Source organism: Staurois parvus, unplaced genomic scaffold (genome assembly GCF_062004578.1).
Source record: "Staurois parvus isolate SC_StPar_1 unplaced genomic scaffold, SC_StPar_1.0 ptg000440l, whole genome shotgun sequence".
Taxonomy (NCBI): Eukaryota; Metazoa; Chordata; class Amphibia; order Anura; family Ranidae; genus Staurois; species Staurois parvus.
The window spans coordinates 3440766-3468575 of record NW_028318236.1 but is presented as its reverse complement, the minus strand read 5'-3'; the positions used below and the strand labels follow the sequence as shown (position 1 = coordinate 3468575).

At 45.3% G+C, this 27810-nt stretch overlaps 1 protein-coding gene across 2 annotated transcripts in view; it reads right to left on the bottom strand.

Annotated features, from left to right (window-relative positions):
- SESN3 (sestrin 3) overlaps nucleotides 1-23701 on the bottom strand; it is a 165525-nt gene extending 141824 nt beyond the window's left edge. For both annotated transcript variants that reach the window (XM_089687932.1, XM_089687934.1), the window contains exon 1: nucleotides 23487-23701. In XM_089687932.1, coding sequence (XP_089544058.1) covers nucleotides 23487-23561 — 75 coding nt within the window. In that variant the 5' untranslated portion in view covers nucleotides 23562-23701. The remainder of the gene's footprint in view (nucleotides 1-23486) is intronic.
- Nucleotides 23702-27810: the final 4109 nt, after the last annotated feature.

Here is a 27810-nt window from a genome sequence, read left to right as displayed (position 1 = left end):
CCTGTCTTGTTGCTAGGACGTTTCTAAGACATACCTAGCTGTTTACATTGACTATAGCAAGCCTCTTCTCGGATTCAAAACCCCTCACATGCGCTTCCTTAACCCTGACGAAGAAGGTCTAAGCTCAGTGTTTGGGAGCGCACTACTGTGACGGTGGGGGTGAACAGCTAGGTGAGTCTTAGCAACTTCCTAGCATCAAGGCAGAATAGGAGGATACATCCCCAACTCCCTCCAGTCCCCGCTGTACTTACCTCTGTGGAGCATTAGCTGTCAGTGCCCATGCAGCCAATGAAATCCCTGCCCTTCTCCCTCTTCTTTTTGTAGGGCTTCCGGGAAAGATGCAAGACTGTCCACATGGCTTCATGTTAATGTTTGAGTGTCGGTTTGACTATCAGTCTGTTGAGCAGCAGAATAGTTATAATTGAAGTGTACCTTTAACAAAAGACCCTATCTAGGTACTCCCAGCAACCTTCAGTACATTATGAGTTGTGCAAGAAACTCGGGTCCTACAACGTGAGCCATGGCCTTGGCTTCATACTTGGACTCTTCAACGTGGACTTTGAGAGGCTAATGTTTAACACAGGACTGTAAAGATGCGTCTACAATCATCTGGATGGAGAAAGTACAGGAGCAATTCAGAGGACTATCCAACCAGGCTCCACACAATGCTATTCGCTGGGTCCTAAAAACACTCCTCTAATTCTAAATAGAGAGAACCCCTTAGTCTTTTTGTTTAATAGTGAAGTTATATTATATATCTAACAGTCGGGCACAAGTGAAAGAATTTAAAACTGAACCCCAGCTTTACCTTCAGTCTTGTACAGCTGTACAGGCTACTCTGCTTTACTGAATTGCTTGCTCTGATTTCACTGCACACTGTGAGCTTATCCCAAGGTGCATTAGAAGCTACAGAAATTTAGAAAAAGAGGCCTTCTCATTTGTAGTCTTGGGGGACAACCAGCATCATCTGCCGGTTACCTCCTCAGCTCGACTGTCCCTGGCTCACTCTTTTCTTCCGTTAGATTTCAGCTCTGTCAATCATGAAGACTAGGGTTGTTGGCATGCAAATACCATCTTCCTACAAACTCCCACTCTTACATCCATCAAGGCATGCTATTATTTACGTAACCCCTCCCAGGAGAGAGAGCCCATTGCATAACCCCTCCCAGGAGAGAGAGCCCATTGCATAACCCCTCCCAGGAGAGAGAGCCCATTGCATAACCCCTCCCAGGAGAGAGAGCCCATTGCATAACCACTCCCAGGAGAGAGAGACCATTGCATAACCCCTCCCAGGAGAGAGAGCCCATTGCATAACCCCTCCCAGGAGAGAGATTCCATTGCATAACCCCTCCCAGGAGAGAGAGCCCATTGCATAACCCCTCCCAGGAGAGAGAGCCCATTGCATAACCCCTCCCAGGAGAGAGAGCCCATTGCATAACCCCTCCCAGGAGAGAGAGCCCATTGCATAACCCCTCCCAGGAGAGAGAGCCCATTGCATAACCCCTCCCAGGAGAGAGAGCCCATTGCATAACCCCTCCCAGGAGAGAGAGCCCATTACATAACCCCTCCCAGGAGACAGCCCATTACATAACCCCTCCCAGGAACCAGCCCATTACATACCCCTCCCAGGAGAGAGAGACCATTACATAACCCCTCCCAGGAGACAGCCCATTGCATATCCCCTCCAAGGAACCAGGCCATTGCATAACCCCTCCCAGGAGCCAGCCCACTGCATAACCCCTCCCAGGAGCCAGCCCACTGCATAACCCCTCCCAGGAGCCAGCCCATTGCAACCCCTCCCAGGAGATAGCCCATTGCATAACCCCTTCCCAGGAGCCAGCCCATTAGATAGCCCCTCCCAGGAGCCAGCCCATTAGATAGCCCCTCCCAGGAGCCAGCCCATTAGATAGCCCCTCCCAGGAGCCAGCCCATTAGATAGCCCCTCCCAGGAGCCAGCCCATTAGATAGCCCCTCCCAGGAGCCAGCCCATTAGATAGCCCCTTCCAGAAGCCAGCCCATTACATAACCCCTCGAAGGAGCCAGCCCATTACATAACCCCTCCAAGGAACCAGCCCATTACATAACCCCTCCCAGGAGAGAGCCCATTGCATAACCCATCCCAGGAGAGAGCCCTTTACATAACCCCTCCATTGAACCGGACCTTTACTTCAGCATCAGAAGAAAAAAAAAAAATTCCCCCAAAGGTTGTACAGGACTTTATCGGCAAAAATATAGAACAAAAAAAAAACCCCACAACAGGTACCGAGGTAAACTTCCAAAACAAAAATTTAACACAAAGTCCAGTAAAAATAGTATAATGGCTACATAGTAATGAAGACATACACCAAGAAGCTTGTGCATGCAGAGTATCCACTTGGAATCCACTAAAGTTGATATGTTGTGTGGAGCACCCCTTTAGTGGAAATACAGCAGTATTTCTAAACTAGGGTGATTCAGCACCCTGGGGTTCCATCTGGGTTCCCATGCGGTGCCAAGAACATGGGACCCACTTTGTTCTGGATCAGCATGAGTAGCCATGGTGCGGTTGGGCCTCTGATGTGATGAGGGGGGGGCCCTCTGACATGAAGTGGTTGTAAAGGCTCAAGCTTTTTTACCTTCATGTATTCTATGCATGAAGATCGAAAACCTTCTGTGTGCAGCAGTCCCCCCTTGCCACCCCTAATACTTACCTGAGCCCCCTCGCAATCCGGAAGTGTGCATGAGAGCCTCAGATCCCCAGGGACTCTCTCTTCTCGTTAGCTAAGACAGCAGTGGAAGCCATTGGCTTCTGTTGCTGTCAATCACAGCCAGTGAGCCAATGAGAAGAGGGGGGGGGGGCTCAGCCACAGCTGTGTGTGTGTGAATGGACAGGCAGAGCAGTGGCTCGGGAACAAGCCTGCTCGGGGCACCCATAGAAAGCTGCCAGGAGCAACAGTGGGAGACCCGAGAAGAGGATGATCAGGGCTGCTCTGTGCAAAACCACTGCACAGAGCAAGTATGTTTGTTATTTTAAAACAAAAAGAAACATTTAATATCAGTTTCATTTTATCAGGGTAGTTGTGTGCATTGTCCCAGGCTCAGATTTCACATTGATAAGTAACATTTATGGGGTTTTTTGTTGTTTTTTTTTTACACTTTAGACTGGGGTGCTCAGAGATTCTGCATATTTTTAAGGGATGCCATGACTGAAAAAGAATTACAAAATGCTGTAATAGGGAGCATAGTGGCCACTGGCCCTATTAGATGTTGAGTGTACAAATACATTTTACTGAAGAAAGTTTTGGTTTCTCTGTGCCAATGCATGCAAACAAGAAGAAAATCCTTACCAGTAAGAAAGCACCTGTAGGCTCCATGCACACTGGGCGCTTTAATAATGCTGGTAGCGTTAGCTGTGTAAAACCATGTTACAAATGCAAGTTTTTCAGCGTTTTTTAATTAGCATTTAGCCGCATTTGCAGTTTTTTTTACCAAAAAAATTTTTTTTTTTTTTTTGCTCCAAAAACGCTGGTTTGCTGCATTTTACTGCATTAGAGCATTTTGACAGCTACAAAACTCCTCTAGAAACCCACTAGTTCTGGGGGGTTTTTCCAGCCAAAAAATGCCCCTGCCAAAAAATGCTGATTACAGCCTATGTGTGCATGGACACATAGGATGACATGCTGGGGAGTTTACTGGCTGTAGAAAAAAAAAAATGGCAAAAGCCAAACACAGCCGCTGTAAAAACATCAAGTGTGCATGAGGATTAAGTATGGGTTTTTTACAAGCGTTAAAAACGCTATCCAAACGCCCTATGCAAAAACACCACCAAATGCCAAAAACAGCAGCTGTAAAAACGTCCAGTATGCATGAGGACTTAAACAGATATCATAACATTTCTGCCTGGAGCTTTAATCCATTTTTATAAAAGAAGAAGTCGGTGTCACCAGTCTGGAGGAATATACCGGCATAAGGCATTGTTGAAGCTCCAAGACTCCCTCCCCACATGTGTTTGTTAAGCCTGAAACCTGATACTTTATTAATATCCACCAAGGACCACTTGAGAGTTCACGCATCCATCCAACACACGACAAGCCCCTCACCCAAGTGTATAGCTATACTCGGCGCGCGCCAGTCTCCGTATCGCCATACTCAACAACACAATCTCCCCAAGAGTATGAACATTGCAATCAACAACTCCAAGAGCTTAATAAAGAATGCCTTGGGAAGGACATCCTCATCAACAGTCTGGATGTATAGCACGTCGGGGCATCTTCACTCAGCTTTTAAATTGATAAACGATCCATAATAAATCTGAAGGCGTTCTTCAGGGCTGTAATAACTGCTTTCTTAGCCTGAGTGTAATTTGCCTTTTCTATTGGAGAGGCTCCCCGCTGTATCTTCAGGACACCTCCTGCCTCTGCGAAGATCCGTAAACATGTAGAAGACAATCAATAAAACAAGACCTCAGCGCCCAGGACCTCCTACCCCACACACTTATCCACGTGAGATGCTGCTGTACATAGGTATAAAACCACAAAAAAAAATTTTCAACTCAAAACAGCGCAAAACACACAAAAAACAATCTGTAAAATACCCAACCTATAAGTAATATTAGTGCAGATATTACACTTTATATATAAGTGTCAAAAACAAAATAATTTGTGACACATCCAAAAACAAGAAAAGTCCAGTGACATGCGCTGTTTTGAGTTGAAAAAAATGTAGAAGACAATGCATGTGAACGTGCAAACGTGATATACTTGCTGATTACCAACTTTAAGGCTGACCATACACTATACAATTTTCTGTCCAATTTCCTTTAGATTTACCTTCAACTATGTAGTACAAGAGCCTGCCTACCGTATTTTTCGCACCATAAGATGCACTTTTTTCCCCCCAAAAAAGGGGGGAAAATGTCAGTGCGTCTTATGGAGCGAATATGGAGCGGCCGGTCCGGTATTTCCACTGCCGCCGTGTCAGAATACCGGGCCGGCCGCTCAGCTCTACAGTGGGACCTTATAGAGATGACTGCTGACCTTTGGGGAGGGGGGGGAGCAGGTACCTGAATTTGACAGATACCCGCTCCCACTTCCGTGGAGTTGTTCTTTCATCTTACCCGTTCCTCTATCCAGCGGCGCGATCTTCCCGGCTTCTGTAGTGTGGGCATGACAGCCGGGTGCCAAGTGCGCATGCGCAGGAAGCGGTGCTTTTTGTGAATGGTAAGGCGGTACCTGGGACACATGACAGATCCCAGAAGCCGCCGGACCAAATCACAAAGCGCAAGTGCTTCTCGCTCATGCGCACTGGGCACCCGGCTGTCATGCCAAGCGCCATTACAGAAGCCGGGAAGACAGCGCGCGGCTGGATAGAGGAACAGGTAAGATGAAAGAACAACTCCACGGAAGTGGGAGTGGGTACCTGTCAAATTCAGGTACCCGCTCCCCCCCCTCCCCAAAGGTCAGCAGTCATCCCCTGTACTATCCGCAGTCTCTGGTCATCTCCTGTGCTGTCCGCAGTCTCTGGTCATCTCCTGTACTGTGTCCGCAGTCTCTGGTCATCTCCTGTACTGTGTCCGCAGTCTCTGGTCATCTCCTGTACTGTGTCCGCAGTCTCTGGTCATCTCCTGTACTGTGTCCGCAGTCTCTGGTCATCTCCTGTACTGTGTCCGCAGTCTCTGGTCATCTCCTGTACTGTGTCCGCAGTCTCTGGTCATCTCCTGTACTGTGTCCGCAGTCTCTGGTCATCTCCTGTACTGTGTCCGCAGTCTCTGGTCATCTCCTGTACTGTGTCCGCAGTCTCTGGTCATCTCCTGTACTGTGTCCGCAGTCTCTGGTCATCTCCTGTACTGTGTCCGCAGTCTCTGGTCATCTCCTGTACTGTGTCCGCAGTCTCTGGTCATCTCCTGTACTGTGTCCGCAGTCTCTGGTCATCTCCTGTACTGTGTCCGCAGTCTCTGGTCATCTCCTGTACTGTGTCCGCAGTCTCTGGTCATCTCCTGCACTGTGTCCGCAGTCTCTGGTCATCCCTGTACTGTGTCCGCAGTCTCTGGTCATCCCTGTACTGTGTCCGCAGTCTCTGGTCATCTCCTGTACTGTGTCCGCAGTCTCTGGTCATCTCCTGTACTGTGTCCGCAGTCTCTGGTCATCTCCTGTACTGTGTCCGCAGTCTCTGGTCATCCCCTGTACTGTGTCCGCAGTCTCTGGTCATCTCCTGTACTGTGTCCGCAGTCTCTGGTCATCTCCTGTACTGTGTCCGCAGTCTCTGGTCATCTCCTGTACTATGTCTGCAGTCCATTAGTTCAGAATTTTTTTTTTCTGTTTTCTGCCTCTAAAACCTAGGTGAGTCTTATGGAGCGAAAAATACGGTAATTGGATACAATTGAAAGTGTTGTTAGGTTTGACCTCATATTATATGGTTTTTGGTCAATCTAAACCAAAACTCTCAAGACAATTATATAGTGTATGGCCAGCCTTAGTCCTCATGCACACTGGACGTTTTTACAGCGGCTGTTTTTGGCTTTTGACGTTTTTTTCTACAGCCAGTAAACCCCCCAGCATGTTATCCTATGTGTCCATACACACAGACTGTAATCTACGTTTTTTGGCTGGAAAAAAAAAAACAGGACTAGGGGGTTTCTAGAGGAGTTTTTTAGCTGTAAATACGCTCTAACGCTGGTAAATGCCGCAAAACCGGCATTTTTGGATTTTTTTACAAAAAAAAAAAAACACTAAAAAATGCGGAAAAATACCACTAAATGCTAATGCAAAAAAAAAAGAACATTTTTAACGTCCTAGATTGTAAGCTCCAAGGATCAGGGCCGTCCTATCCCTCTTGTAGTGAACTGTATTGTTGTTGTATTGTCTCCCGTTATATTGTAAAGCGCTGAGCAAACTGTTGGCGCTATATAAATCCTGTATAATAATAATAACAACGTGACTTTGCACAGCTAACGTTACCAGCATTATCAAAACACCCCCTGTGCATGGAGCTTCAAGCTCCAAACACACTAGAAAGGTTTTAAGCGCCTAGAAGCTGTTACACATGTACCTCGGATTACGAATTTAATGCGTTCTGCGGAACTTTTCGTATTGCGAAAAATGCTGGAGACCCTTGGGACACACAGGAGTCACAGAGGTTTGTAAACCGAAACGCGGTTTTCCATAGGAATGCATTGAAAACCAATTAATCCGTTCCGGAGGTCAGCAAAAAAGTCTTATCTGTGCAAAACTCTTTAAAGGCACAAATACTGTACAGGGACATGATTAAAAATTAATTCGTAAATGCATTGAAAACCATTTAACCCGTTCATATTGCGGAATAAAATCGTAAATGCATCGAAAACCAATTAATCTGTTCCGGAGGTCAGAAAAAAGTAAAAAAAAGGTCCTAAATGTTCAAAACTCTTTATAAAGTGCACTTTAAAGGCATAAATACTGTACAGGGACATGATTGAATGGTTTTCAATGCATTTATAAATTAATTTTTAATCATGTCCCTGTACAGTATTTATGCCTTTAAAGTGCACTTTATAAAGAGTTTTGAACATTTAAGACATTTTTTTACTTTTTTCTGACCTCCGGAACGGATTAATTGGTTTTCAATGCATTTACAAATTTTTTTCACAATATAAACGGATTAAATGGTTTTTAATGCATTTACAAATTAATTTTTAATCCGTTCATATTGCAAAAAAAATTAGGAAATGCATCGAAAACCAATTAATCCATTCCGGAGGTCAGAAAAAAGTAAAATAAAAAAAAATAAAAAAATTCAAAAAACTCTCTATAAAGTGCACTTTAAAGGCATAAATACTGTACAGGGACATGATTAAAAAAAAATCGTAAATGTATTGAAAACCAATTAACCCCTTTGTATTGTGAAAAAAATTTGTAAACCGAGGCATTATTTTCAATGGATTTTCATTTGTAAACTGAAAATCACGTTAACCAAGGCATTTGTAAACCGAGGTACGCCTGTATGTGCAATTTTTTCTGCTCCTAGAAGCTAAATAATGTTATTCTATATCTCCATACACACTACTTTAGGCTAGTAGCATTTTTTGAGCTTCAGCTTCTAGGAGCAGAAAAAAAAATAGCTTTTATAGAGTTTTTTGGAGCGTTTTCCCAGCAGGAAAAAAAAAAATGCTAAAACGCTCCTAAACACTAATAAACTCTACTAAAACGGTTCTAACAGTTTAATGGATTTTTCACTTTTCCTCTACGTGTACTGCAAAAAGCTAAAAAAATGCTCATGCTTCTAAAATGCTACTAAAAAACACTATTACCAGAGTTTTTTATACAGCGTTTTTTGAGCTAAAAAAAATAAAAAAAAAATGCTAGTGTGCATGGAGCCCAAGAGAAAAAAAAAAAACTTAAGTAATGTGTGTGTATAGGAAGCCTAATTAAAGCCTAATGCTATATTGGTCACAAAGATAAAAATTAAAAAGCCCAGAATGCTTTAAAATTGAAAACAAAGCGAAAAAAAAAAGCAAAGAAAAAAAGCACCTTTTGGTGACATGCAGCTGGCTCTGCCAGGTGGGGATGGCTTCAAAATTGTGCAGGCATCAGCAAATAGCAATAAGGAACCCCTAGAAACCTCAAGAGGAGCTCTATGGTTCCACAGAACCCTGGATGAAAATGGCTGAACTAGACAGACTTTTGTTTCAACCTTATCAACTATACATAACTATACCTTGACATGTATATTGTGGTGCGTCGGAGTGCTATTCAGAATGATTGGCACCACATTGCACCAACGCACTTAAAGTGGCTGGAAACCTCAAATATGGATAAAGCATATCCCTCTATAGCAATGTCTCCAAACTGCGGCCCTTTGCTTGCTTTTATTCAGCCCTTGGGGCATTATTCCCCCCTACCAGCAGCAACAGTGGGGCATAGTTCCCACCACTGACACCAACAAGGGGCACTATTCCTTCCACTGACAACAATGATAAGGCACCATTCCTCTCACTGACACCAGTGATGGGGCACTATTCTTCCTACTGACACCAATGATGGGGCACCATTCCTTCCACAGACACCAATGATGGGGCACCATTCCTTCCACAGACACCAATGATGGGGCACCATTCCTTCCACAGACACCAATGATGGGGCACCATTCCTTCCACAGACACCAATGATGGGGCACCATTCCTTCCACAGACACCAATGATGGGGCACCATTCCTTCCACAGACACCAATGATGGGGCACCATTCCTTCCACAGACACCAATGATGGGGCACCATTCCTTCCACAGACACCAATGATGGGGCACCATTCCTTCCACAGACACCAATGATGGGGCACCATTCCTTCCACAGACACCAATGATGGGGCACCATTCCTTCCACAGACACCAATGATGGGGCACCATTCCTTCCACAGACACCAATGATGGGGCACCATTCCTTCCACAGACACCAATGATGGGGCACCATTCCTTCCACAGACACCAATGATGGGGCACCATTCCTTCCACAGACACCAATGATGGGGCACCATTCCTTCCACAGACACCAATGATGGGGCACCATTCCTTCCACAGACACCAATGATGGGGCACCATTCCTTCCACAGACACCAATGATGGGGCACCATTCCTTCCACAGACACCAATGATGGGGCACCATTCCTTCCACAGACACCAATGATGGGGCACCATTCCTTCCACAGACACCAATGATGGGGCACCATTCCTTCCACAGACACCAATGATGGGGCACCATTCCTTCCACAGACACCAATGATGGGGCACCATTCCTTCCACAGACACCAATGATGGGGCACCATTCCTTCCACAGACACCAATGATGGGGCACCATTCCTTCCACAGACACCAATGATGGGGCACCATTCCTTCCACAGACACCAATGATGGGGCACCATTCCTTCCACAGACACCAATGATGGGGCACCATTCCTTCCACAGACACCAATGATGGGGCACCATTCCTTCCACAGACACCAATGATGGGGCACCATTCCTTCCACTGACACCAGCATTGGGAAACTATTGCTCCCATTGATACCAGTGATGGGGCACTATATCTCCCATTAATACCAATGATGAGGCATTGTTTACTCCCACTGATGCCATGATATTTTCTTCTCCCACTGGCCACAGTCCTACCCCCTTAAAGTCTGAAGGACAGTAAACTGGCCCTTCATTTATAGTGTGTACTTGTCTCAATCCAGAGCACTAAGTGTCATTTCTGTCTGCTGCCTCATTCTTCTGCTATCAGCTTGAGTCACTTCTGACAAGTTTTCCTGACACCAAGAAAAAAATGTTGAAAGGGGAGGGAGCTTCAGCTGATTGACAGCCTCAGTGCTGTTCCTGTGTGGAACGGTGTGTGTCCCTTCCCTCCAATCAGCTGTCGGAGCGCTCCTCACTCAGCTCTGCAGTGTCACTTCAGCTCTCCGCCCCCTTTTTTTTCTGAACACTCAGAAAGCTGTATAAATCCTGGACTTTGAACATATGTAGAGCAGATCAATTGGTACAACTTATAGGAGGATTTGTTTAATCTTGAGGCCTGTCACTTCACTTGGTACATGTAAGGGTATATAACCACTTTAACGTGTTCGTAACGGCAAATACATGGCATGTACAAGTCCTCAGCGAATGTTCATTGTCCCAAACACAAGGCTCGGAAACAAAATGCAGATGCAGGTTACATACTCATGGCTGAATTGTAATTCTTTTTGTCTTGGCATACAATTTTTCTCAGTCCAAAAAGGAAAACAAATGATTACCATAACAGGGATGAGTCTACGCACGCATGAACTAGCTCACACTAACCTGCCCAGGTAGGAATTTTATTTTTAATAACAGACTCTGTCAAGCATATTCAATAAACCAATCAGAAGAGCAACAGAAATATTCCAGAAGAAATAATCACCAGCAAGCAGCTCTATTACTTCGGCTTACAGTACCGGTCACAGATGAACTGGTCGCTGTGGGTTAATGCCCATTACCTGCTGCCTCAATAGGGAATTCAGAACGAATTTTCAGTGAGCGCATTGTTTAAATTATTAAACATTTCTTTTTTATGTGATTTTTATGCAAGTCTCTTCCTTATTTCTGCTATAGTATTAAAGTAGATGTCAACCCCAACTGAAGCACAATGTGTTAATGAAAGCACTGGATTGCATAAACTCCTAGATTGTAAGCTCCCAGGATCAGGGCCTTCCTATCCCTCTTGTATTGAACTGTATTGTTGCTGTATTGTCTCCCGTTATATTGTAAAGTGCTGAGCAAACTGTTGGCGCTATATAAATCCTGTATAATAATAATAAACAATTGCCTTTTTATTTATGTATTTCAGGTACTTATATAGCGCTGTCAATTTACACAGTGCTTTACATATATATTGTACATTCACATCAGTCCCTAACCCTCAAGGGGCGTACAATCTAAGGTCCCTAACCTACATTGAGGCTAGGTTCACACTCATGCGGTGCGGTACATCGCATGTGATTTGCACAGGAACCGCACTGCATGCCTGTGCAAATCACATGTGAATTGTGTGCAGTGCGATTTGAGCCATATATTATGTATGGATCTAATCGCACCGAACCAAAAAGGTGCAGGATCCTTTTTTGGGTCCGCACTAGAATCGGATCGCATGGGTATTTACACCTATGCGATCCGATTCTGCACATCGCATCGCATTTTGCGGACTGATTTCAGGGTGTTAACATGTACACCCGGAGCAGTTTGCACGAACGGGGTGCAATTCTGATGCGGTGTGGAATTCGGCACAGAAAATGCTGCGAATTCTACACCGTATCAGTGTGAACCCAGGCTCATACACACACATACTAGGGCCAATTTAGACAGGAGCCAATTAACCTACCAGCATGTCTTTGGAGTGTGGAAGGAAACCGGAGTACCCAGAAGAAACCCACGCAGGCACAGGGAGAACATGCAAACTCCAGGAAGGTGGTGCCGTGGTCGGGATTTGAACCAACGACCCCAGTACTGCCAGGAGGAAGTGCTAACCATTTAGTCACTGTGCTGCCCTAATTAACCACTTCTTGCCATGTACTGTGGACAGGAAGCCACTGCAGGCAAAGTGACATACCCGTACGTTGCGGCCTACTTCCATGTTTCTGATGCGAGCCATGTGCGCCCCCCTTCGCCTAGCACCCACTGTGATTGACCATCAACACAGTTTTGTACAGAGGGAACAATCACTGTTTCTCATTCCTGCAAAGCAGGGATGAGAAACTTAGAGATCTATCAGTAAAAGCAGCACACTTTACACATAGCTAGGCACACATTTACCCCTTGATCGCCCTAGATGCTAACCTCTTCCCAGCAAGAGGAGGCCTTGTCATTTAGTACAGTGACAGTGTATATTACTATCACTGGTGATGTCAGTGGCAGTTAGTTCCCCCCCAGCTAGTGTCAGATTGCCCACCGCAGTATTGCAGTCCCATTACAAGTCACTGATCAAGGCCATTAGAAGTAATAAAAAATAAATCGAAATTCCAGTTTATATACCACAGTTTGTACACACTATAAATTTCACGCAAACCAATCGATATACACTTATATTGTAAAGCGCCACGCAAACTGTGTTATAATAATAATATTGGGAATTTTTTTTTATCAAAGACCTGTAGCAGAATACATTTTGGCCAAAATGTATGAAGAATTTTGATTTTTTTAAACTTTTTTACTGTATATATTTTTGTAGCAGAAAGAAAAACATTTTTTCGGTCATTGCAAAAAATGAAAAACCCAGTGGTGATCAAATACCAACAAAGGAAAGCTCTATTTGTGTGAAAAAAATTATATAAATTTTGGTACAGCTCTGCATGACTGCACAATTACCAGTTAAGGTAGCACAATGCTAAATAGCAAAAAATGGCCTGGTCATGAAGGGAGTAAAATGTTCCAGAGCTCAGGTGCTTCAAATACTTGTTTTCACCGTTTTTTTGTCTGTAGTATCTCAGTGCAGCTGATCTCCTTCAGATTCTTTGTTGTCACTTCTTGTCTACAAGAGTAATGCTAAATGGCATTACTCAGGGTGGGCTGATGGTGACAACAGTGGACCAAGCAGGGGCAGACTGATAACTCATGGGGCCCCCGGGCAATAGAGGATCATGGGGCCCCTGTGTCCTTGCCCAAACTCAAAAAAGCCTATGAAAAAGGTACCAGGGGCATCTCATGGGGCCCCCTACTGACCCCGGGCAGTGCCCGAATTTCCAAATTGTCAGTCAGCCCCTGGGATCCAATTCTGCAAAATGTGCACTGAAATGACCTTAATAGTTTATATTAGAAGCCTGTGTGTTAGTCCTCATGCACACTGGACATTTTTACAGCTCCTGTTTTTGGCTTTTGGCATTTTTTTCTAGACAGTAACCCTACAGCATGTTATCCTATGTGTCCATGCACACATAGGCTTAATCAGTGGGCTTCTAGAGGAGGTTTTTTAGCTGTAAAAACGCTGTAACGCAAAAAAAATTTTGTGTGTTAAAAAAAAACACTAAAAAAAGCAAAAACGCAAGAAAACACGCCTAAACGCTAATGCAAAACCGTAAAAAAAATCCTGCGTTTTTAAACGCAACTTTATACAGCTAACACTACCGGCGTTATTAAAATGCCCAATGTGCGTGGAGCCTTAGGGTGACAATAAAGGAGCACCATTTGGAGACAGAGTGTTGTCACCCTATAAAGTGAAAGTGCCTAAGCAAGGATTTTATTTTTTGGTATTTAGGAAAAGAAGGGCAATGATGTAAATTTCAAGATCCCCAGATATTATTTTAATGAATGATGCAGATATAAAAAATGTTGTTGGACCAGGAACTGTTCCAATGGGAGGCCAAACAGCCACAGTTCAAGGAACACCTAGCAACCTCTGGATGAACCCTGGTTAGGAATGGCTGTACTAGCATATATTACATTTAGTGATTAGGTTTACATATACTACAAGTATACCGAATTGGAGATTAGCAGCTAGCGGCAGTTCACATTGGTTTAGTGAAACTACAATGTCGCCATTAAAGGGAATGTACAGTGGTTTTTCTCTCTTTATGATGGTCAGTACTAAAAAAAAAAAAAAAAAAAAATATTGGTCAGATAAATATTAAATATTGCATATGAATATTATCAAGTCTACCATCAAGGGAACAAATGGGATTGGGGCTGCCTTTCACATTTAAACCCCACTCTGGGCAAAAGAAAGTTTTCCCTTGCTGTGCCCACACTGCAAGGGTTAACTGCTCATTTTTGTCTAGGGCAGTGGTTCTCAACCTTCCTAATGCCGAGACCCTTTAATACAGTTCCTCATGTTGTGGTGACCCCCAACCATAAAATTATTTACCCAGTAATTATAATTCACGAGTGTCGTTTTACCTCCAATACTGCTGCTTTCAACACAGTAGCTGCTTTTAACAGAGTAGCTGCTTTCAACACAGCAGCTGCTTTCTACACATCGGAAATATGTGTTTTCTGATGGTCTTAGGGGACCCCTGTGAAAGGGTCGTTCGACCCCCAAAGGGGTCGCGACCCACAGGTTGAGAACCACTGGTCTAGGGGATTGGAGACAGTAGATATACTTACCTAAACTTCCCAGCACAAGACTGGTCCCTACGGCTCCTGTCCTCACGGTCTAGTGCAGTAGACTGTTCCTGACGTCATCACGCCCATAGGCTTGCTCTAGACGTGATGACGCCAGGAACAGTCCACTGCTGGATCAAGGGGGAGCACCATTTGAGGACTGGGCGAGTATTAACTTTCTGGACAAAACGAGAAGGTAAACTATACTGTGCATGCAAAGCCCCACTGCATGGGAAAACTTTTTTGGGCCCCAGGGTTTGGCTTTAACTCTATTTCCTTAGCTTCTGTATTGTAAAAAGCCTGTTGCTAAAGATGAAATTCATATACACCTCCCTCTAAAAGGAAGTAAAAAAGGAGGAGGTTTAGGAGGAGGTAAGCATTGGGGTCAGCTGCTGTAACCAATACGGATGTTTGGGTTTAAAAACATTTTAAATTGTATTATATGCTTATAAGTCTTTAAAAAGGTATCTAAACACAAATGCTAAAACCGAATAAGTTCTTGCACAGGTTCCTGTAATGTCTAAAAGTTTTTTTAATTTGGCCTGCTTTCGTCATACCAGCAAGGAATATCCACGGACATATCCTTTCCTAGGGTGACTACATTTACTCAGTTCAGCTGCAGTGTTGTCACTGTTTTCCTACATACTCCTAAACTGGACTACAAGCAGCCATGAATGCACTCTGCCATAGTCAAACCCACTGTTGAAGCATGCATTCATCCACAGGAAGAAAAGAAGAGTACAAAGAGTCTACACCATATATACAATGCAAAGAGGGAAAAAAACAAAACAAACAAAAGTAAGTGGATAACTGACTTTTTTTTTTTATTAAACAAAAATTAATCAAGTCCTATTTTTTCTCAAGCTTTACAAAAGTCAATATTCTTTTGTGAGAGTTCAGTTCTACTTTATTAGCAAAGGCATTTTGAAATCATCTGGGCCCCGCATACAACATATCCTCATTATTATAAACACCTACACTACATGCAAACGCCTCGTAAAATAAACCTGTGAACATGAAAAGCCTCTTTTAGTTCAGCTACTGTACACATCATAAAAATGTTCCTTTCAGGCAATTAGAGAGAAAGTGACCAGCAATCTTTGAATCAGACAGAGTTGGTCCTCCAAGGTCACAGGCCTAGTAATGACTTCTACATCGCTATTCCTGTGGCCTCCATGCCACGTAATGAGGGTTAAAACCCAGGTTTCAATAATGGACATTTATCTGTATCCTTTGTGACAGCTCCACCAACTGGGAAAAAGGAGGCTAATATACAAGTATTATTGTTTTTTTTTTTTTTACAAGCTAGCCTTCCAATGAACTCAACAGCAATTTGAGACCGAAGAGTCTAAAGTTTCCCCTGTAGATTGAACACTCCAGCCTTAGCCAAGGACTAGACCCAGATACTCCAAACGATGAGTCAGTTCCGTCAACTTCTGAAGGTTCAGGATCCACCTAAATCGCTGTAACGTCTGGAAGGTCAATGCCAAGCCTGCACCAAATGTTCCTTCAATAGGAGGTCTTCTAATTATCCCACAATGCAGGTGCCAGGAGAGCACAGCAGGGCTAGTACAGGGGCCAGCACCTTGGAGAACACCCAAGGTACAGATGGGTGGCCAAAGTCCAGGACCAAAAACGGATACTTCCAGGGCCCCACGGGTCCAGACAGCAATTATCTTTACTTTCACATCTTCGTTGTGTCTCTGTAAAAGATTGAGGCACCGTTTGGCTGCCTTTGAGCAGTCAATTAGTGTCTTTCCCAAACACAAATTTGGCAAAGAATCCGGGGGATCCTGCTCTATGAGATGTTTATTAATAGCTGTTGATCTTGCAAGAAATGAAGTGTCCTTGTCACTCCCTCTAAGCTAACCTGGAAGCATACATAGTTGAGTAAACTACTAATACCACCATCCCCCATGTAATGGCGATGTAATAAGGCCAGGCTGTTTGGCAAGCATGGCATCATGGTTACAATGAAGAGAGTGCAGCCACAAGAAATTAGTTTGGGCGTCCTCCAAATTCACCTTTAGCCAAACTCAAGCTCTTTTTTACTCCAACAAGCCCTGGACTGGACTATTCTGGCTCCACAGCTCATGTAAACAAAGAGGGGGCTATAGAGCAGGACTACTAACCTCCAATTTCTCCTTTAGCCAAACTCAAGCTCTTTTTTACTCCAACAAGCTCTGGAACGCGACTATTCTGGCCCCACAGCTCATGTAAACAAAGAGGGGGCTACAGAGCAGCACTACTAACCTCCAATTTCTCCTTTAGCCAAACTCAAGCTCTTTTTTACTCCAACAAGCTCTGGACCAGACTATTCTGGCCCCACAGCTCATGTAAACAAAGAGGGGGCTACAGAGCAGGAATACTAACCTATGTAATAATTCATGAAAAGCATTCTCAACAAACCCATTCCAGGTATCTTCTGAGCAGAGAGATGGTTAGTGATGGTTAGTCTGGTGGCCGTAGATACTGATAATTAGGGTTTGGAAGACCCCCACCTTGAACTTTGATGAAAGTTAAAAACTGCATAAATGGCATAAAGATCAATCAGAAATAAACTGCCCAAGGACATGGAAAAAACATTCCTGTATGACAGCCTTGGATTTTGTACTTGCAACCCACTGCCCCGTATCTTGCTAACAATTTGAATGACCTCCAAATTCTCATACACCCTTTTCTCTCTTCTATCTCATCTATCCTTTTTTTCCTCCCCTTTCCCTTACCGCCCTTTTTTTACCTATCCCATTCCTTAATCCTGCCTACTCCACCAACACCTCTAACTCCTGCCCCTACCTTATCCTAATGCCCACCTATCTGTCTGCCTCCCCCAGTATGGTCATTTCCTCTATAAAGCAACATTCAATGTCCATTCCAGGGCTCTCAGTGTGGTCTAATATCTTACTAGGTGGCCCTTCCACTCCGACCATAGCCTAGTACCTTTTTACCCCTCCAAGGAAATCCCATTTCTTTCAAATGTTAGTCTCTTGTATTATATCATGGGTTTCCTACATCGTTGGTGCCATTGGGAGGTATTGTGCCCCTAAAATTTCCAACACATAACTCTGTGACCTCTCACACTTGCACAATTGGCAGTAAATTCTGCTGATTTGACAGATTAAAATTTGGCTGTGTGGCCAATCAAGAGCTGAACAGTAAAACAGTGTCTAAATGCAGCGTTGTAGAAATGAACATGACTTGATCCTGGTACCTTCTCACATGCAACAAAGGAAATGCAGTTTCAGTAAACAAGAACCCGCCAAGATCTCAAGAGAGTTAAAGCTTTGACAACAGCATATCAATTACAATCCAATATGAATTAATAGGGATTGTGAGCAGAGAATGAGTAAGACCCAGGCAGCAAAACATGTAAAATGCGCAAACAAGGCAGGTCCGGACGTCTCTCGCTCTGCAACATGAAAGGCGTGTAATCTATTGAGCTCTATGGCAAGTGTGTAGAGAAAAAAAAAAAGAAACGAGAGCGAGCCTCAAGGTAATGAACCACTAATCAAGAAATAACAGTACGCATTTCAATATATACTTGTGCCCCGGGGTTGGATTATCTGCAGAGCACTGCTACATACACAAGTCGTACATTGTGACATAAATGCCTACTGCCTTCTAACAACAACATTCTGAATCCAAGTCCAGAATGCATGGAGGGGGCTTGTCAGTAACTGCCGGGCTTCACGGTACCAGTACATTCGAATACAGATGCAGTCAGACCCATTGGTTCAAATTCCGCCACCAGCTTTTATGATCTTGGACAATTCATTTAAAGGATCAATCCACACAACACTAATCTTTAGGACCCATTTAGATCGATGCGCGTGTGTAGATGGCTGGTTTTTGTAGCACTTCTTGTGCATTGGCACACATTTTCAATGAGTTTTTCACTTTTGGATTTGGAGTGGATAGGGTTGAAAGCCAAAGAGAAAGGCTTTTTAAAAGCATAGGTGAACGTTCCAAGTTCCAGCGCCCGCAGCAAAAATGCTTTGCCCTATAGCGCTGAGATGGGAACAGACGCAGTCTTTATTTTGGCGCATGTGAACGCGTGCGTGAATACGTGTAAAAGGATCCTCGGTTTTTATTTTGTGATGGATATCTGCCAATGTAAATCACCCAGTGGCTTTGTTTTAGTTCTCATTGGTAAGATCTGTCTGTTTAGACACCTATGCCTATCCGCCTGCAACAGCCACTACAAGGCGTTTTTCAATCCTTATTGGGTTTTAAAGAACTTTCTGTGCTGGACAATGCAGTAGTAGATGTGAGACTCAAAAGGAAGACGTGGAGCAAGACAAGGAATTCCACCATGGAGGCCTCACCGTCTCTGAGAGATACAGAACAGCGGGGTCATCAAACTTGCTAGAAACTTTCAAAACTGAAATGTCTGTTTAAATTCATTTTTTTTTTATATGAAAGAGCATTGAAGTAACACTCTGGTCCCAGGGAACCCCTGCTATTAATTACTATATCTGCAGCTCACAGTACATTGTGTTATGGTCAGCGGGGAAGAACGCTCCTCGCACTGGTGGTCAGCGGGGAAGAACGCTCCTCACACTGGTGGTCAGCGGGGGAAGAACGCTCCTCACACTGGTGGTCAGCGGGGGAAGAACGCTCCTCACACTGGTGGTCAGCGGGGGAAGAACGCTCCTCACACTGGTGGTCAGCGGGGGAAGAACGCTCCTCACACTGGTGGTCAGCGGGGGAAGAACGCTCCTCACACTGGTGGTCAGCGGGGGAAGAACGCTCCTCACACTGGTGGTCAGCGGGGGAAGAACGCTCCTCACACTGGTGGTCAGCGGGGGAAGAACGCTCCTCACACTGGTGGTCAGCGGGGGAAGAACGCTCCTCACACTGGTGGTCAGCGGGGAAGAACGCTCCTCACACTGGTGGTCAGCGGGGAAGAACGCTCCTCACACTGGTGGTCAGCGGGGAAGAACGCTCCTCACACTGGTGGTCAGCGGGGAAGAACGCTCCTCACACTGGTGGTCAGCGGGGAAGAACGCTTCTCACACTGGTGGTCAGCGGGGAAGAACGCTCCTCACACTGGTGGTCAGCGGGGAAGAACGCTCCTCACACTGGTGGTCAGCGGGGAAGAACGCTCCTCACACTGGTGGTCAGCGGGGAAGAACGCTCCTCACACTGGTGGTCAGCGGGGAAGAACGCTCCTCACACTGGTGGTCAGCGGGGAAGAACGCTCCTCACACTGGTGGTCAGCGGGGAAGAACGCTCCTCACACTGGTGGTCAGCGGGGAAGAACGCTCCTCACACTGGTGGACAGCGGGGAAGAACGCTCCTCACACAGGTGGACAGCGGGGAAGAACGCTCCTCACACAGGTGGACAGCGGGGAAGAACGCTCCTCACACTGGTGGTCAGTGGGGATGAATGCTCCTCTCAATGGTAATTAATAGGAAGATTTCTTCTCGCATTGGAAGTCCTTGGGAAGAATGCTCCTTACACTGGAAGTCCTTGGGAAGAATGCTCCTTACACTGGAAGTCCTTGGGAAGAATGCTCCTTACACTGGAAGTCCTTGGAAAGAATGCTCCTTACACTGGAAGTCCTTGGAAAGAATGCTCCTTACACTGGAAGTCCTTGGGAAGAATGCTCCTTACACTGGAAGTCCTTGGGAAGAATGCTCCTTACACTGGAAGTCCTTGGGAAGAATGCTCCTTACACTGGAAGTCCTTGGGAAGAATGCTCCTTACACTGGAAGTCCTTGGGAAGAATGCTCCTTACACTGGAAGTCCTTGGGAAGAATGCTCCTTACACTGGAAGTCCTTGGGAAGAATGCTCCTTACACTGGAAGTCCTTGGGAAGAATGCTCCTTACACTGGAAGTCCTTGGGAAGAATGCTCCTTACACTGGAAGTCCTTGGGAAGAATGCTCCTTACACTGGAAGTCCTTGGGAAGAATGCTCCTTACACTGGAAGTCCTTGGGAAGAATGCTCCTTACAGATAGCTAAAAGTATTATTGGTGTCAGAGGGAACTTATCTGAAAGGCTGACATTACTCATTGTTCAAGGAACCCCTAGGTGTTTCTGGAGGAACCCTGACAGAGAAAGGCTTAATGAAGACTGACCACCTAATGTTGCCTATAATCAGGTAGCTGTATGGGGCTTATACCTATAATGACAGCATTCAGAATATAAATTCCTCTTCAAACTACACACCCCTTTATCTCTATTTTTCTCCCAATAACTTGCAGGCCAAGCTGTCCTGCAAAAGTGACAAGTGTTGAGACAAACCACTGCTGGACATGCTATATTATTATATTATATTCATACGCTTTAAACCATTTTTCCTTAAGAAAACCTGTCTTTGTAGTGTTGGCTTTGGAAGCATTAACTCAAACAACGCATCCACAGGGTGACAACGCTGCAGTGATTTTACTGCAGAACAAACAGCGTTGTCACCTGGTTATAAGAAACAAGAAATCAACTCATCTACTGGAAGGGTAAAACAAGGACTCAGAAAAAAACTGCTATGGTAATGTTAATGACATACATCAATAAATATGTCATTTTTGCCCGTGGATGCAACTAAATTGCTGCCAGAGCTGACATGATAACTATTCGGACACCTAAAATACCAATGAAAGGTCAACGTCCTATCGTTACAAGGATAATAATCTTGTTGTACAGCAACAATTTTGGAGGACCTAGTAAGAGCTTCCAAGTAGAACCTTCTGTCCCAGAAATCTGGATGTGCTGGGATCTGTAGTTCCCCAGTCCCTGCCACAGTCCTCAATGGCCCCTAGCAGGTGTAGCATTACAGAATACTTCTGCAGGAGTGACAAACACTACAAGGCAACTGATGGCAGTGACACAGATTAATGGAGTGTATTGGTTGTCACAGCAGGGGGAGAAGGAGCGCACTGCTCACATTTCAGTCCGCTGGCAGTTATATACTGAATGTCAGATGTCTATAGGGGGCCATCTGTTTTAAGATCTCACAATTGAATGACAATAGTGTGATGTATAGGATAAAAAAACATCAGACAACAAGATGGAATATATTCGGTTTGTGAGAAAAGATCATCCAATGAGCGTATAATCCGTTTAATGTCACCAGCGCAAAAGTGCGCAATCAAACTCCAGTAGGACATGTGAAGTGCACACACGAGATAGATCTTTTTGCACTTGGACCATAGGTGGAAGTCTGTGCAGATATGTATCAGATGCAGCCAGTGGTGGACAGTCAGCACAGGGCCCCCCTGCAAGAATTTTTTCAGAGCCCCCCCTCCCTCGTTCAATGACTAGGGCGTTATGAATAATACATAGCGCTCATCTCCAGCCCTAGAGCTCAGCAGTGCCGAGGTCTACAGGATGGCAGAGGAGAGGGTCCCACCTGTCACCTAACCTCATTACATATAAAAGGGCCCCTAACTCCTGCAGGGCCCCCTATACAAGAACATTTTTGCCCCCCCTTTCTCAATTACTAATTAGGTCAATATGAAGAATGAACCAGCTTATCAACTGTCCTGGATGTGCCGAGGTCTACAGGACGGCGCAAGAGGGAATCTCAGCTGCATCCTCGAGTAAACGGCCCCTACACAAAAAGGGCCTTCGCCTTTAATTAGAAAGATTAGGGCATTATGAAGGATATACCCCGCTGCCCTACACATACTGTGATCTACAGGACGGTGGGGGAGGGAGCTGCCATTTCATGTTAATGAGCCCCAAAATCCCAAAGGACCCCTGTATAGGAACATTGTCCCCCACTCAATTTAGGGGGAATGATTAGGATGATGTGAAGAATGAATACCGCTTATCACCTGCATTAGATGTGAGTACCAAGTCCCTGTTACCCCCGGACCCTCATCACATGGAATGGGGCCCTAAATCTGAGAGGGGCCCTTGTGCAGCAGCACAGTTTCCCCAGGAGGAGTAAAACCCAGATTTTCTTGATCTCACCGCAGTCACCGACAGTGACCCCCTTCACTGCCATCGCACTTTGAAACAACAGATCTTGTGGAGATCTAAAACCATTTTCCAGCAAGGCTCCGCCCACCGCCAGGTATATTCCGCTTATTCATCGACTGCGACACTGCGCCGTTATAAGATCACCAGGAGGAAAGTAAACTCCATGCAGATCCTCTACAACACCCAGCACACCACAGCACTGCCGAAGACACTCTGATTGCATTTCCAGGGTCACTGTGCTACTTAGTCCCATAATGCTGCACAGTCCATGTACTGACCCCAGCATACTCTGCGCTTTACCCCCTGCACTCTCCATGCACCACCCCCTGCACTCTCCATGCACCACCCTCCGCTCAGTGCACGCTCCACTCCCCATTCGCTTCACGCTCCACCCCCTGCACGCTCCACTCGGTCTATGTACCACCCCCTGTACCCTCCTCGCACCACTTCCCGCTCGCTTCACGCACCACCTCCCCCCACACTCCATGCATCTCTCCCTGCACACTCCATGCATATGTACCCCCCCACCCTCCATGCACCTCTCCCTGCACACTCCATGCATATGCACCCCCCACCCTCCATGCATCTCTCCCTGCACACTCCATGCATCTCTCCCTGCACACTCCATGCATATGCACCCCCACCCTCCATGCATCTCTCCCTGCACACTCCATGCATATGCACCCCCCACCCTCCATGCATCTCTCCCTGCACACTCCATGCACCTCTCCCTGCACACTTCATGCATATGCACCCCCCACCCTCCATGCACCTCTGCCTGCACACTCCATGCACCACCCCCTGCACATCACATCTGCTCCAATGGTTAATGCCATCCTAACACTGGTCCATGGTTCAGGCAGCGGGGCTCTATCTGGAGAGAAGGCAGAATTGTGAGCCATGTCCAGGGGCAGATCTAGGACTGACTGCTGCGAACTCTGCCGTAGCCGGGCATGCTGGCACTTGTAGTCCCCCTCCCCCCCGGACAGTTGCAGTAACAGTTGTCTGCTCACCTTTCTGAGCACTTTGTGGCAGTTGCTGCAGATCAGGTAGTCCCCGCTGTTGCTCAGGCTCTCCGTGCTGTTCATGGTGTCCCCCTCCCCGGCCGGTGCTCTGCCTGTTTGCTGGTAGACTGGGGGAGAGAGCGGCCAGTGAGCTGTGAACTGCGGGCCGCCCCGAGAGCACAGACCGGCCACAGGAGAGGTAGGACGAGTGACAGGCACGACAGGGCGGCACTGACTCGCGCAGGAACGCCCACCCAGCCGAGGTATTTATAACCTCTCCTCCGGTCACACCCGCCACCCCGCCCTCAACACACCCACTTCTATAACTTTCCCTCCGGCTCCTCCCCAATGCCGGCCCCATCCATTCTTAGCCACGCCCTCGTCACTCTGACAGTGACCCGCCTCTCTTTTTCACGTTGATTATGGCCAATGGCAGCTGAGCCGCTCGTCGCATCACGCCCCCCGGTAACTACTTGTGCCAGCCAATCGGCGAGTGAGGAACCAGAAAGACGGCTAGGCCAATGAGAAAAACTCGAAAACAGGAGTCGCCACGCCCACCCGAGCTTAGGGCTTAGTTGGTGGACAAAAGGAGCAGTGATAAACAAGGGGTGCAGCTGTGTGCAGGGGGGCGGGAGACGGAGAGGAGGCTGCCGGAGCTCAGCCGCCCTTTGTCTGCTCCAATGTTATGGAAGGATCAGTCCACCCAAAACTGAACACTTGTAGCTGCCTCTCCTGTGCCTTCCCTCACACCAGTTGTGTCAGTGACCCCCTGTACAATTCTGCAGTGGCGGTGTCACCCTCCTTTGGGCTGGCTGGTTATTGCCTGTTGTCATCGCCAGCAGAATCACCTAAACTCAATAAACCCCCATCTACCGCTGCCTCCTGGCCCTTTAAGAGGTTCTACATGGTGGGAGGCGGGCATTCTGATCATGTGATCCCTCTGATTGGCAGTCACCCTTTAGCATCTCTTTTTTAACTTTCTACAGTGCACAAAAACAAACGCCAAAGTGAACCCAAAAAAGTGTAACCCTCACTTTACATGTGTGCAGCTCTGCGAGTCACGGTTTGTGCATGCACAGCAGCCCATTCATTTGCCTCCTGAAACGCAGGGGAAAGATTCCTGCACCGTTTTTGGAATCGCAGTCCGCACGGGAACCGCTAGTGCAGTGTGGGTGCGATTTCCAGCATCGGCAGTAGACATGTGCAATTCATTTCATTCCAAATAGAAATTAAGACAGCATTTTCATTATTAGCAGATTTAGATGTATCTGAATTTCCGAATGACAATAGTAACGAATTTAAACAAATCAGAAATAATGAAACAAAATACCTAAATGAAATTTTAATCAAATTTGAAAACAAACTAAAAAAATAAACACATTGCTGGCTATTGTTGATTTCCAATGTGTATTAGTGTTAGAACATAGCCATCTTCCAAAATTCTAATTTTGAAAAGGATAGAATAAAACAGATTAGAAAAGAATAGAATAGAAAAAAATAGGTTTGAATTAAATAAAAAATAATAGAGTAAAACAGAATAGAATAGATTTGAATAGAAAATAAAAGAATAGAATAGAAAAGAAAAGGTAAACAGAATAGATTAGAAAAGAATAAAACAGAATAAAATAGATTTGAATAGAATATAAAATAAAAGAATAGGAAAAAAATAGAATAGATTAGATTAGGATAGAGTAAAATTGAATAGAAAATAAAAAGAATAGGAAAAAAATAGAACAGAATAGATTACATTAGGATAGAATAAAATAAATAGAATATAGCCATTTTCCAAAAGCTCAGCAGTTCCGTCCACCTGTGCCCAGCAGTGCCACCCACCTGTGTCCATCAGTGTCCAGCAGTGCCACCCACATGTGCCCATCAGTGCCACCAAGCAGTGCACCCCATCAGTGCTGCCCAGCAGTGCCGAAAGTCAGTGCCACCCATCAGTGCTGCCTATCAGTGCCCATCATTGTTGCATATCAGTGCAGCATCATCAGTGCCAGCTCATCAGTGCCGCCTGTCAGTGCCATCTATAAGTGCTGGCTATCAGTGCCACCTATAAGTGCTGCCTATCAGTGCCGCCTATAAGTGCTGCCTATCAGTTCCCATCAGTGCCCATCAGTGCTGGCTATCATTGCCATCTCATTAGTGCCGCCTATCAGTTCCTATCAGTGCTCATCGATGCTGCCTATCAATGCTGCCTCATCAAAGCACATCAGTGAAGGAGAAAAATTACCTGTTTGCAAAATTTTTGTAATAGAAACACATTTTTATTTCAAAATTTTTTCTATTTTTTTGTTTATAGCGCAAATAATAAAACACCCAGTGGTGATTAAATACCACCAAAAGAAAACTCTATTTGTGTGAAAAAAGTTATTAAAATTTCATATGGGTGCAGTGTTGCATGACCGCGCAATTGTCCTTTCTTTCCCTACAGATAGAGATTTCTTTTGGTGGTAAAAAGAAAACCTGACAATTTTGAGAAAAAAAACTATCTATTTTTTACTTTTTGCTATTAAATATGTCCAGTAAAAGAAATTTTAAAAAATCAAATTTTGTCATAAATTTCAGCCAAAATGTATTCTGCGACATGTCTTTGCTAAAAACAAATCCCAATACGTGTAAGTTAATTGGTTTACGTAAGAAAGTTATAGGGTTTACAAATGGCGGTATAGATACTGGTTTTTTTTTATTTTTACTAGTAATGGCGGCGATCAGTGACTTATAGCGGGACTGCGGCGGGCATTCTGACACTGGGGGGAAATGACTTGGTGTCACTGACATCCCCAGTGACACCAATACAGTGATCAGTGTTAATAGAAAGCACTGACACTGCACTAATAGCACTGGGCAGGAAGGGGTTAACATTTGGGACAATCAAAGGGTTAACTGTGTGCTGTTTCACTGTAAGTTGTGTGTATGCTTTGCACTGTAAGCGTACTGCTTTGTATGGCTGTACTATGCAGAGCCATACAAAGCAGTGGGCTGGAGCTGACAGGGGAGAGATCTGTGTTGTTTACATACAGACCTCTCTCCTGTCACTGATACTCAGCGATCGCTGGGTGTCGGTGGGGAATTAGCAGCCGGGACCCGGTGATCGACAGCTGAAGCTGCCAATGGTGGCGCGCCCCCTACCCAGAAATGCAAAAACACACACACACACACACACACACACACACACACACAATTTTGTGCAGCCCTGCCGCCCTGTAGCAGTTTTTTCCTGCTGTAGGGTGGATGGGAAGCGGTTAAAAAAGTGCAAGAAAAATGTGTGGCCATGTAATCCTCTGGAACTCTTCACACTGATACCTTGCAGATCACACACATAAAAGTGCACTGGAATGTGTCATATGGTTCCTTCCAGGAGAGAAAAGGTGCTTCCCTGAACCCCCCTGGGGTGCAAGACTCCTGATGGGGGCAACACATAATACACAAAAGGTCCCGCAGATCCCTATCCTCATGATCAGCTGAAGTTGAACACCGACTACTGGGTGAGGGGCTCTCCCAAAGAGAGATGCCCAAGGCTGGGGAGGAAGGAACCTGAGAGCCACGCATCTTCTCCCTAGACTTCAGGGTCGGCCCGAAGACCCAAACCCCACCAACCCATGAGTGTAAAAATCATTGCTCCCAACTGTCCCTGATTTGGAACAAAGTCCCTCTGTCCCTCTTCAGTCCTCATTTGTCTCTCACTTTGCTCTGATCTATAGAGTTGTATTCAAAATGCACTTTTTATCTTTCAAAAAGTCTTCTCCAGTGCTAAAACGTTCGCCCAATTTCTAAATTGCTGCATTTGTACATTTCAAAAGCTGCTATAAAGTATTAGTAGTGATTGAAAAAAGCACTTGTGGGGTTAACTAATCATTTTTTTTTATAATTCTCCTTAAACCACTTGCCTCCCGAGCACTTATACCCCCTTCCTGCCCAGGCCAATTTCCAGCTTTCAGTGCTGTCGCACTTTGAATGACAATTGCGCAGTCAACACTGTACCCATATGACATTTTTATCGATGATCACACAAATAGAGCTTTCCTTTGGTGGTATTTAATCACCACTGAGGGTTTTATTTTTTGCTAAACATACAAAGAAAGACCCACAATTTGGGGGGAAAAACACATTTTTCTTAGTTTCTATGATAACATTTTGCAAACAGGTAATTTTTCTCCTTCACTGATGTGCACTGATGAGGCTGCACTGACACACTCTGATAGGCTGCACTGATGAGGGGGTACTGATAAGCAGCACTGATAGGCTGCATTGATGGGCACTGATGAGGAGGCACTGATAAGCAGCACTGATGGGCACTGATAGGCTGCATTGATAGGCACTGATGAGGAGG